A 12,702-nucleotide genomic window follows, 5' to 3' on the forward strand; every position below is an offset into this window, starting at 1 on the left:
AAAGTCTCTTAGAGTCCTGTTGACATTTAATGTCTGAAACAAAGTCACATCCACACAATGCATGAACAGTGTGGATTCTGAGAGCTTTGTTTATTTGTGCGTTTTTGTTGCAGAGTACTATTTTTGTAAACTACTTTATCTTTATTCTTTTCGTTTCATTTAAACATTCTGTTTGTACAAGATGTATAATCAGTGATAGCATAAGGAAATATCAATTGATATAAGACTGTAAACATTAATGTTAATATCAAATCTATTCAGGTACTGAAAGAGATGTTTTTATAAAACCTCTAAGATTGCTCCTATCAAAGCATTTTCATTAAAACTACCAAGTGAACAAAAATGTTGGTCCCTGTACAAAATCTCATCAAGCTATAGCAAGGAAGTCCTTACCTTCCTTCTTTCATACTTTAATTGCAGATTTCTTCGTGTTAAATTTATAAGAATTTTTCCCTATCTTAGTACCTACAAGCTAGCCAGCAACTTGCCTTTTGGTTTTCAGCATATTGGGAAATAGCAATAATTCCCAAAATTATTACAAGTTATTCTTCACATTTTGAGCCAGAAAGCTGATGTAAATTTCTAACAACAGCTTTCATATTTTAAAGTTAAATAAATGGGTTTTAATTTTCATATTGTATAAGACAAAACCTAGTATTTTGTCCTATTTTAGCCATTTCTGGTGTTCCCATTCTTTTCACTAATTGATGTCTAACTTTATTTCCCTTAAATAACTCATTTACTCACTCAATTACCAAAGTTGATTTTCCTGGCCAAATGTCATGATGCAACTTCATAAAGCCTGTGATTAATGTGCTGATCAACATCATATTAAATACATACTCCACAGCACAGTCTACACATAGTCACTTTAATCCTATTTTCTCAAGTGAATGAGAACCAAAAAACTGAAAGCAAAGGTGGTAGATTACTTCTGTTAAGAATTCCTTGCTGTCATTAGAAATAAAATTTCATCATTCCCAAGCAAAATTTCCCAAGCATCAAGTCAAATTTAGCCATATTTCAATAGCGTGAATGAGGTTTACTTGTCCAAATCTCTATTCTAACATTCATTCATCTCATAATAGTTATTTTTCTAAATCAAACTGGCAATGAAATAGAAATTCCTGCAATTGCACAACAAATTTTATTTTTAAACATGTTCTTTTTAATAAGAAAAATGGTAAGTTGTGCTAATAACTTCTTTAGACCTATAAGCTGAATGCAGAACGGCCTGAGAGCATAACACTACCTTTTCTTAACAGGAAGCAAATTGCATTTCATCAGAATCATTACCACTCAATACTTATTTTAAGAAAACTTAGTATCTTTATTATTTTGCATTTTGAACACTTGACCAGAGAAAATTTCTCCAAGATACTGCCTCTGTATAACCAACTGTCAAAATTAATTATTTTTTCTTTCCTCAGGAATATTAAAAGTTTAAGCTGCAGTAGGAACTTAATGTTTATAGAGGATTTTCTACTGATTAAGTTAATTAAATTAAAAGTAAGAAGAGTAAATATTACCCACGGTACACAATTTTTCCGTTACTTTTAGATATAGTACTGTAGTAAGTTTCTGGCTACTTCAGCGTCTAAACAGAGAATCCACTTTAAAACTCAGCTTGGCAATAACATGTTCTTTCAATAAAGTGATATCCTTTAGTGATAGAACTGGACATTCTGTGGTGTTGTAAAAAGAGCTCTGAGTGGAGGCGTTAGACTTTTATGGTGCGTATGTATGAAACTTAATCAGAAAGAAAAAGAATGCGACTTCAAAAAGAAGGAATCTGAGACAGTAGCAAGTAGGAAATGCACCTCAAGGTGTGTTATGTATAAAATTACTGCAAAAGAAAAAAATTGCCATTGACAAAAGAAGAAATCTCAGGCAGCGGTAAGTAAGAAAAGCACCAATCACGGACCTGTTTGCTACTCCTTGCGCTGTGAAATCTTGAGTATGTCATGGTGCTTCAGAGCTTCAATATTTTGTATCCCCCTCAAATTAAGGTGTCAGATTAGATGTACACTCTGATCCTTTTCAACTTGAAAAGTTTGTGAACTCATAAAACTATGCCACATATCTCCATATTTTAAAGTCTGACATGTTTCCTTAATCATTATATTTGAAAGGAAACAAAATCATGTTTCAAAACAAAACTCAGATATCTTCCTGAATATGGAATATGCTTTTATATACAAACTTTAAGTAATGGGAAGAAATTATATAAAATAAAATATCTCATAAAATAATTAATATTACTGTGGAAAAATAAAGCAAATCTAAAGGGAAAAAAGGTGAAAGGCAGAATTTTCGGTCTTTCTTACATTTAAAGTCAGATTATATAAATACTTACAGGCACACCTTTGGGATGTCTACATTCTCAAAGGTTATAAGAACGAAGTATGAGATAATTCCTTATGTTCTCAACTGCCTGAATCATGACTTACTGTTATGTATTAGCAGGTGTCTCTGCAAAGAAAATGGGGTCCGAAACAAAGCTTTACATTCTTCACATTGGAACGGTCTCTCCTCAGAGTGGGTCTGCAGAGGAAAGACACTGGGTCAGGAGGATCTAGAATCAACCAGTCATTACAATGGATGAGTGGAGGTTGGATTCATGATGCTAAAGACGAAAGAAGGGAAGGTGGACGGTATCTGTTTCTTCTAGTGCCATTCTTCCACCATAAAATTGTAAAGACAAATGTGCTGCATTTGCAAAAGGAAAAATCACTTTCAAATGCTCACATTAATTATTAATTTGATAAATGGTAAAAACAATTATTCCTATTATCTCAAACTGCTAATCTGAATACACACTGAGATTTCTCAGGGCCGACTTTGCAGTGAAACTGTGTGTACTTTCTCTGAGAACTAAGCCTCCTCTATCACTGGCCAGGCTTTTACTCTGCTGGTACAACATTTGCAATATAGATAAAGGAAATTATTAAAAGAAAAATTGTTTTCACCCTTTTCTCTCAACTTCACTGAATCAGTTCAAATAATTTTAGTCCTAGGTGCTGCTTTTCCCTAAAGTACACTAGAGCACTTACGTTATAATTAACTCTAATTAACATTCATTAAATATTTAATTTGTGTCAAATGCTATTCTAAACACTTTACATAAATCATTTCACTTAATTACAACAGTAACTGGATTAATAAAACACTATTACTGATTCCAGTTTACAAGTGATAAAACTAAGGCTCAAAAAGTTGCAGTAACTTATGAACGTCAAACAGCATAGATTCGCCAAACAATGTTAAGCACCCAGGTACATAAGAAACAAAAATATACTGACAAACAAGAAACAATGAAAAGCCACTAACTAGATCTAAAATTCAAAACCAAAACCAAAACAAAACAGCAAACACTGCTCACTCCACCTTTTTTACATTACACATGAGTATAAACCCATTTTGCACAAATCAGTAAATAAAATCTTATTCTACTATAGATGGCATGATAATAAGTCTCATAAATGCTAAAAAAATTAAAACTTAGACTATTATCTCATATTACATAAAACAAATCATATAACTGACAGGTTTTTATAATACATGTGACATAAAAACAAAAAAGTAATTTAAAGAAAAGTCACTTTATTCTCAGCCTATTAATTTATATATTTTCTTAGTTTAGTGGATAAAATGTTAAAGATACAAGGATAACCTATTAGCATAATGTTGGTGAGAAAGACATTTTCATGTTTGGTTTTAGTTGTGAAAGACATAGAGAAAGCACGAAAGAACAGATATTTAAGATTAGTCAGGATAAATTACAGATAACCCAATGTGCTATTTAGCCAAAGAAATTAAAATGACAACACGGAAATACATAGATCAACAAAACAGAAAAACAAGTAGGTTTCTTGAATTACATAAAACACATGAACATTTAGTACAGGAAAAATATGGCATTTAAAATTGATGGGAAAAGAGTAGAAAGTTTAGTAAATGGCTTTGAGGCAAATGTCCAGATATTCAGGAAAAAGTAATGTTGGATCTACTACTCATCTCTTACAATAAGATAAATTGCAAATCAATTCAGGTATTTTTCTTAAAATGAAGAATAACACTTTAAATGTACTAGAAGAAAACCTGAGTAAATTTTTAAATTACTTTTGAGTCTGGAAAGGCTTTCCAAGCAAGGTAGAAAACCAGACATTGAAGTGACAGAAATAAATAAACTTAAAGTTGCAAAGCAAAAATCTCTGATGACCAAACAAATATCTGCAACATAAAACAAAAGTGTAATGTTGCTAATATAAGAAGTTATGGCATATTAATAAGAAAAGATGAAAATGGACAAAAGGACTCCCTTCCAAATAACACTCCTAAAATTTCATTCATCATTTTATTTTGTGCCAGGTCTACGCTATGCATTTCATGCCTCTACTAGCAAGTCCTATTTTAGATGCTGAGCATATAGCCACAAACCAAAAGATAACATCCCTGCTATCATGAAGCTTTTACACTAGCAGAGGAGAAGGACAATAAACAAATGAAAAAGTATGTACTATATTAGGAAAAGATAAATGTGATGGAGAAAAATTAAGCAAGAAAGAAGATAGCAAATGTTTCAGAGAATGGGGTAGCAATTTTAAATATGTGGTCAAGAAAATTCTAGCTGAGAAGTGACCTATGAGATAAGATCTTATGGATATGAGGGAGCAAGGTGGGGTATTTGAGTGACCTAGGCAGGAAACATCATGGAAGCCAGCATGGTTGGAGCCATGTGAAAGAGGCAGAGAAGTGGGGAGATACAGTCAGAAGAATGGGAGAAGTAGAGGAGGAGAAGCAAATGGTGTACAGCCTGGCTGGCCCGTGCAGGAATTTTGTCTTTTATTCTGAGAGAGATGTAACTTCCTGCAGGATTTTGAGCAGATGAGGGACACAATTCACCTGACATTTAACAGGATGCTGTGATGGCTGTGTTGACAACAAAATGTAGGGGAAAACAGAAAGCAGAGAAGCAACAGCAATGCAGCAGGAGAGAGATAATTAGAGCTTATCCAGGGTGGTAGCCACAGATGCGAAGAGAAGTAGTAGAGTTCTAAATATCTTCTGAAAGTGAACAGGTTTTGAGAAGGTACCTGGATACGAAGCATGAGACACAAAAAGAAGGAGGCAAGCATGACTCCAAGATTTGTGATCTGGGCAATGCAATGATGGATTAGCCATTAACAGATATTCAGAAGAGCAGCAAGAAACAAGTTTGAGTAAAACATCAGGGGTTCCATTTTGGACAAGTTCAAATAAATATTATGAGACGTCTAGCATTACAGGTACTGGAATATTTCAAGTCTGGATTATAAGGTACAAGATGGAGATGTCAGATTACATATGGTATCAATATTTAAAGCCATGAATATGATAAAAGAATGAAAAATTAAAAATAAAGATACTATCTGTGATTAATCAGACTGCCAAAGATGAAGATGATGGATATCATTCAGTGTTGACTAAAGAGTAAAAACAGTCAATCTCACATACTGTAATTGGGAATAAAAATTTTCTGGGTAACAATGTGGTTCTATGTACCAAAATGACAAATGTGCACATCCCTTGACTAACCAATTCCCTTTATAGAACTATATCTGACAAATTCTTGCACAAACTACTTGTTTTTAAATAAAAGGAAAATTCCTAAATGCCCATAAAAAGATATAAACTTGGTTAACTAGATTGTAGTAGATATTATAATTATATATTTATTTTCTTAGATATGAAAAGTCATGCATATCATACTTTAGGTGTCAAAAGCAGAATGCAAAACATAATATATAGAATACCATTTAAGCCGCTTACATATACACACATAGAATGGAGTCTAGGAAGACATTCTACAAAACATTAAGGAGGGTTTTTTATAGGAAAGTGAGTGATATTTGACAGAATGTTTGCTTTCTTCTTTATAGCTTTCTTTGACGCTTGGATTTTCCCCAATAAGTAGATAGCATTATCATAAGAAGGTAGAAACTATTTTGTTTTTAGAGCATCCAGGCTGGAATACAGGATTGCTCCCATCTTCTGAAAATACTATATTCCTCCCTAATTCATTTTTTCTATTTCCAAATCTAGGATATAACAACTTGTGAACCCGACTTAGTTGCTTGATTATGAAAGAACTTGGGACAGCATAATGCCTTTTAACTATGTTCAACCAAAGCCACAACATCTAGATATTGGCCTAAAGTCAATGACATATTTTAAGTAGTAAGATGTCTGTGCATAGCCAGATGAATAAATACTTTTGACAAAAAGGATGTCAATGCCACCATCTGAGTTGGGATGGCAGAGAACCCATGTATTCAATCAACTGGAAGACATTGAGAAGCCACCTCATTTAAGTAAGGCATAGTAAGATGCTCAAATGTTGCAGATAGAGAGCTTCTGTCTCCACGATGTATTTCACAAGTATCAGATGAAATTAAGCTTTTTTAAAGGTGTCTTATCCTTCAATTTTTCACCTCTAAAGAATGCCAAACTTTTCACTGATTTATTGATCAAATGATCCTTAATGAATGAGTACTATGAAATATATCTTTTTATATACCAACTCTTTTGCAGATACAAAAAATACATAAAATCTGTTGCACTATTTACAACACCTACTAGAATGTCTCAAAATGTTTCAGAAGGTTTCTGGCATAATGTATATTAATTACCAGATTAATACATTTCTAGCCACACACATCAAATATTAATTCCATGAGAATAAAATGAAATTAAGGACCATTTACAATTAAAAACTATACTACTGACTATCAACAATATATATTACTCCATGGTAAAAGTATTTCTTGGTAATGGTATTTCTTCTTTTGGGTATGTGCAAACCAATAAAACTACCTTAAAATTAGAAGAAACAACTAAAGATCAAATAAATTTGGAGAAAATATTCTAGAGGTATGTTTGCTAGAATGATTACTTTTAAAGAGTTTTATTATTGAAGACTCAGGCTTCATGTCATATAGTACATTACCATCCCAGTGGGCCACACAGTAACGCTAAAGCTACATAAAATGTATGTCATCTGGATGTTTACAAGGTCTGTGGATTAAATTTTTACTGTCAAATTTATAACTGGCTTCTTGAAAAGTACTCCTCCTCACAAAAATAAATTGAAACTGGAGAGATATTGAAGAAGTCAGTGTCTTTAAGCTCAGTACAGAAATGGGGAGCTCACACCACATAGAGAAGTTAAGGTCATGAAATTTAGGTGATGTTCCTACGTAACCATAGCCTTGCAGAGCCAAGTCCAGCCTTCTCACTACTTCAAAGAGACAATTCCATCAGTATAAAGCCACAATGCCAGGGAATCAGGGAATCAGTCCCCACAACCCTGACTGGGGCAAAGGGAAGTTGCTAATAACCATAGACTTTCAGATGAAGCCATAGAAGGTAGCGACACAGATTCCAAGTCAGGAAACTTTCCCCTCGACAGCACTGGTAAGAACCATATCTCATGTCTCTAATTAAGGATGCTTCTCACAAACACTACTTGGAACAAACACATGACCTCCCAGGCTGACTGACTTGACCATTAATTGAAAAGTTAAGCCTTTTTACAAGTTAAGCCTTTTTACAACAGCTACCACTTATTACAGCTAACGTACAGCATGCAGAACAGTTGTATTCTCTCTTCTACAAGGTAGCTCCTTAAACAGATGGAAATAACAAACATGTGACTTCACAGAACTATCCAGATAACATACACCTGTAGCTTCACTCACGAAGATATAGTTTTCACACTCATCACAGTTACTGTACAGGAGAATTTTCTGCATAAAAATAGGCAGCCTAATATTAACAACTCATGTGTAACAACTCATAGCAACTATACTAGCTCCTCTAGTAGATGACTTGTTTTCTAGGCAGGATGGCTGAAGAAATTGGTAATTTTTTTACTGAGATTTATGTACCATCCATTAAGAAATACATAAAGATTCCTAAAGTTCAAAGATACAAACAAGGGAGCAATTTTAGTCCTATGAAAAAAAATCACGTTCTATAAATATTAAAGTCAGTTCCTGAATAGGAAATAGTTCTCTATATAACATAAATCTGTAGAATTTTTACAGATACTAAAATGGTAATAGGATTCCAAATATTTGGTGAATATTGGGTCAGGCAAGATAAATAAAACAGATGGATGGATAGATAGACTTAGCCAAGCGTGGTGGTGTGCACTACTTGGGAGGCTGAGGTGGAAGACTGCTTAAGCCTGGGAGGCAGAGGCTGCAGTGAGTCGAGATCATGCCATTGCACTCCAGCCTGGGTGATAGGGCAAGACCCTGCCAAAAAAAAAAAAAAAAGAGAAAACACACACACACAATTTTACTCATCACTGATAAAATGTAATGAGAATCACTTTTTAATTCTCAGACTGAAAATAAAAGACTAACAAAATCAAATGTTGGTGAAGAGTAAAGGGGCACTTTCATATACTGTTAAGAGAAAGTAGAGCTTTTCAGAAGGCAGTGGGTAGGAACATCTAAACATAAAGTAGACTTCCCATTTGACCCAGAAATTCCACATGAGATCTATGCACAGAAATACTCTCAGCATAGTTAAAAAGTTTTATGTAAGAGGATGTTCACTGCACTATTGTTCAAAATAGCAGTGGTTACAAAAAAAAATGAGTAGATTTGTATGAACCAATATAAACATCCCTCCAAATCATATGTTAAGGCAAATAAGTAGGTTCCTGAATGATACATATGTATCATAGTACCAGTTACTTTTAAATATACTTATCTCCCAGATGGGCAGCTGGAACTGTGTTCTTCTCCAAACTCACCTAAAAGAGCTTCCTCTTACACAAAAACATTAGTGTGAAATGCAAACGTTATTAAAGATTTTACAAGAGATATGAAGGAGGTGCCTTCTACGGTAGAATACTTCGCTTGAAAACTTCCGGTCTGATCTAATACTTTGAAATCTCTTCTCAGTCTCAGAACATTGAGTGACATCTCATTCTCTCTTTTCCATTCCAACGCCCACCTTTTCCAATTCTGACCCTCACCCTCTGGCTCTGCCACCCAACCACCACCAACTCTCACTGCTATGGACTCAATGGTTGCATCACACCAAAATTCGTATGTTGCGTCTTAACCCCCAATGTGATGGTATTAGGAGGTAGGACCTCTAGGAAGTAATTAGGCTCTAAGGGTGGACCCTTTGTGAACTGGATTAGTGCCCTTAGAAGAGATAGGAGAGCTTGCATTCCGTCTTTCTCCCTCATGTGAGGATGCAAGAAGATAGTCATCTGCAAACCAGGAAGTGGGCCCTCACTAGATACTAGATTTGCCAGCACCTCGATCTTACATTATCCAGCCTCCAGAACTGTGAGAAATAAAGGTTTGTTGTTTAAACCACCCAGCCCAAGGTATTTTGTTATAGCAGCTTAAACTGAAGACACTCACTATCTCATCTCTAATCTTCTATGTGCAAACCCATTACAAACTGTGACCTAAAGTATGTCAAAAGCATTGTAATAAAGATAAAAATTGTATTTTCCTCAGTCTACAAACTATCCTCCAGTTAGGATCACTGACCTTCATATATATTGGTACATGTGGTAATAATTAACAAATACTTTGTACAAATATTGTGTACAGTTTTTACTATATTGAGGAAAGTCACTCCACTGGTGTGGGGGCTGAAACCATGGCAGGCAGGAGAAGGTAGCTGTTGGGAAGGTTTGGAACACAAGTTCCAAAACTGATTACCAGACATGCATGTATGATTTTAAAGTTATTTTCATAAGATATCTACTATAAAAGCAAGAAATATTGGAACCCCTGTATACTGTGATTGAAATGTAAATTAGCATATTCATTATAGAAAACAGTATGGAAGTTTCTGAAAAAGTTAAAAAATAGGACTACCATAGCAGTCCCACTTCTGGGTACATCTTCAAAGAAAGTGAAATCACTTTGTCAAAGAGACACCTACACTTTCATGTTCATAGCGTAACAGCCAGGATATAAAAACAACCTAAGAGTCCATTGACAGATGAATGGATACAGAAAATGTGGTATATAGACACAATGGAATATTATTCAGCCTTAAAAAAGAAAGAAATCCTGTCATTTTTGGCAATATTAATGAACATAGAGAACACTATGATAAGTGAAAGAAGCCAGACACAGAAAGACAAATACTGCATGATCTCACTTACATGTGGAATCTATAAAGGCCGAACACACAGAAGCAGAGAGTAGAACAGTGGATGCCAGGAACTAGGGGTAGAGGTGAAGGGGCAGGGGACGGGAGGAATGGGAGGATGTTGGTCAAGGGATACAAAGTTTCAGTTACACAGGATAAGTAAGTTCTAGAGATGTATACTACAGCAGGGGGTCCCCAACCCTGCTACAGCAGGGTTACCCAACCCCACAATAGCAGCCCATAGCCTGTTAGGAACCAGGCCACACAGCAGGAGGTGAGTGGCGGGCAAGTAAGTGAAGCTTCTTCTGTATTTACAGCCACTCCTCATCACTCACATTATCGCCTGAGCTCCACCTCCTGTCAGATCAGTGGTGGCATTAGATTCTCACAGGAGCGCGAATCCTATTGTGAACTGCACACCCAAGGAATCTAGGTTGCATGCTCCTTATGAGAATCTAATGCCTGATGATCTGTCACTGTCTCTCATCACCCCTAGATGGGACCATCTAGTTGCAGGAAAACAAGCTGAAGGATCTCACTGATTCTACATTATGGTGAGTTGTATAATTATTTCATTACATTTTACAATGTAATAATAATAGAAATAAAGTGCATAATAAATGTAATGCACTTGAATCATCCCGAAACCTTTCCCAACACTGGTCCATGGAAAAACTGTCTTCCATGAAACTGGTCCCTGGCATCGAGAAAGTTGGGGACCGCTGTAGTATAGCACTGTGGCTACATTTAGTAATAATGCATTGCATACTTGAAGATTGCTAAGAAAGGAGATCTTCATTTTATTTATTTATTTTAATTGACACATAAAAATTGTATCTATATGGTATATGACATGATGTTTAGTGAAATGGCTAAATCAAGCTAATTAACACATCCATTATTTCACACGCTTATCCTTTTTTTGTAGTTAGAACACTTAAAATTAACAGAGTAGATTTTGGATATTTTCACTACAAAAAAGATAACATGTGTGACTAATGAATATATTAATTGAGTGGTAATCATTTCACAATGTGTGTGTGTATATATATATAAACATTACATTGTATACCGTAAACATATACAAATTTCACTCATTATGCTTCAATAAAGAAAAAATATAAGTAAAAAATATTGTTTTAAATTGTACATTGCTATCTCATCATCCACTTAAGAAAAAGAACAATTAAAATAGGGCAAGCAATTTGCCATTAGCTAAATAAACTTTGGATAATGATCTATATCTGTGGTTCCTTCTGTCAGACTCAAATCCTGCGTGTCCCTCATAACGTGCGCAGCTCGTGAATGTGCTTCTAGCATACAAAGATAGGTGATTTTGTACGATATAGCAACACCTTAAATGAATGGGTACTACCTTTCTGGCAGCATCAGTGAAGAGTAACCTGATGCAAAAGCTAAAGGAAACAGTGGCTGGGCTCTAACCGTTGAGTGAACATCACTCAGTCTCCAAGATGATATCTTTCCAGGAAATTTTCAAGAACTTTTTTTTTTTACTATGTTAAACTTACACCATATGTTTTGTTTTTGGATTCTAATTCATGATATTTTTAGGGAGAAACTTGTTACTTTCTTTAAGGTCTAATAAAATTTATACCAGGCAAAGAGTGAACTGTATTGCCTTTTAAATAGTTTGACTATGACCAAATAAATAATTCTGACTCCAAAATCTAACACACATAAACACACAAACACATGTATTACTCTATATTTTCTATTCTATTTTTTTGTTTGTTTGTTTTTTTAAGATGGAGTTTCGCTGTCGCCAGGCTGGAGTAGTGCAATCTTGGCTCACTACAACCTCCACCTCCCGGTTTCAAGTGATTCTCCTGCCTCAGCCTCCTAAGTAAGTAGCTGGGACCCCAGGCGTGCACCACCATACCCGGCTAAATTTTTTGTATTTTTAGTAGAGATGGCATTTCGCCATGTTGGCCAGGCTGATCTAGAACTCCTGACCTCAGGGGATCTGCCCACCTTGTCATCCCAAAGTGCTGGGATTACAGGCATAAGCCACTACACCCAGCCTTCTATTCTATTTTCTAATGGCCAGTTATCACTCAGTAAATCAATTTCAAGACCTACAGAGCAGTCATGGCCCAAAATTTGAAAAAGACTTGATGAGACATTAAGGCCCAATGGAATTATTCCAGGAGAAGTTGTGACTAGATTTCCTCATAAGCCTCTAAAGTTTCATCCCTGGAAGGCTATGTAAACGGTCAGGAAAAAAGATCATTTATTTGAATAGACACACACCTGTCCCCTAGGAGCTTATTTGTGACTTTACAGGGCAAAACCCCTCCATACTCACTTCTGTCATCAAGCAAGTAGTGCCAGCTCTAGGATCCAAGATGGTTCAGTACATCTAAACATGTATCCTACAGCAGGAGGCGGGAAGAACTGTACAACTTATCCACATTTTGCTTTACATTATATTTGACAGGGAACACAATGGAGAGTGAATACTAATTGAATGGTTTCTGTCTCCTCTGGCTCTGAAACGCTGGTTCA

The 12,702-nt window shown here is 35.3% G+C and overlaps 1 protein-coding gene across 3 annotated transcripts in view; it reads right to left on the reverse strand.

Annotated features, from left to right (window-relative positions):
- PRDM5 (PR/SET domain 5) overlaps nt 1-12,702 on the reverse strand; it is a 232,686-nt gene that overhangs the window by 95,187 nt on the left and 124,797 nt on the right. For all 3 annotated transcript variants that reach the window (XM_023220054.3, XM_023220053.3, XM_023220055.3), the window contains exon 10: nt 2,451-2,544. In XM_023220054.3, coding sequence (XP_023075822.1) covers nt 2,451-2,544 — 94 coding nt within the window. The remainder of the gene's footprint in view (nt 1-2,450; nt 2,545-12,702) is intronic.

This window comes from Piliocolobus tephrosceles, chromosome 3 (genome assembly GCF_002776525.5).
Source record: "Piliocolobus tephrosceles isolate RC106 chromosome 3, ASM277652v3, whole genome shotgun sequence".
Classification (NCBI taxonomy): Eukaryota; Metazoa; Chordata; class Mammalia; order Primates; family Cercopithecidae; genus Piliocolobus; species Piliocolobus tephrosceles.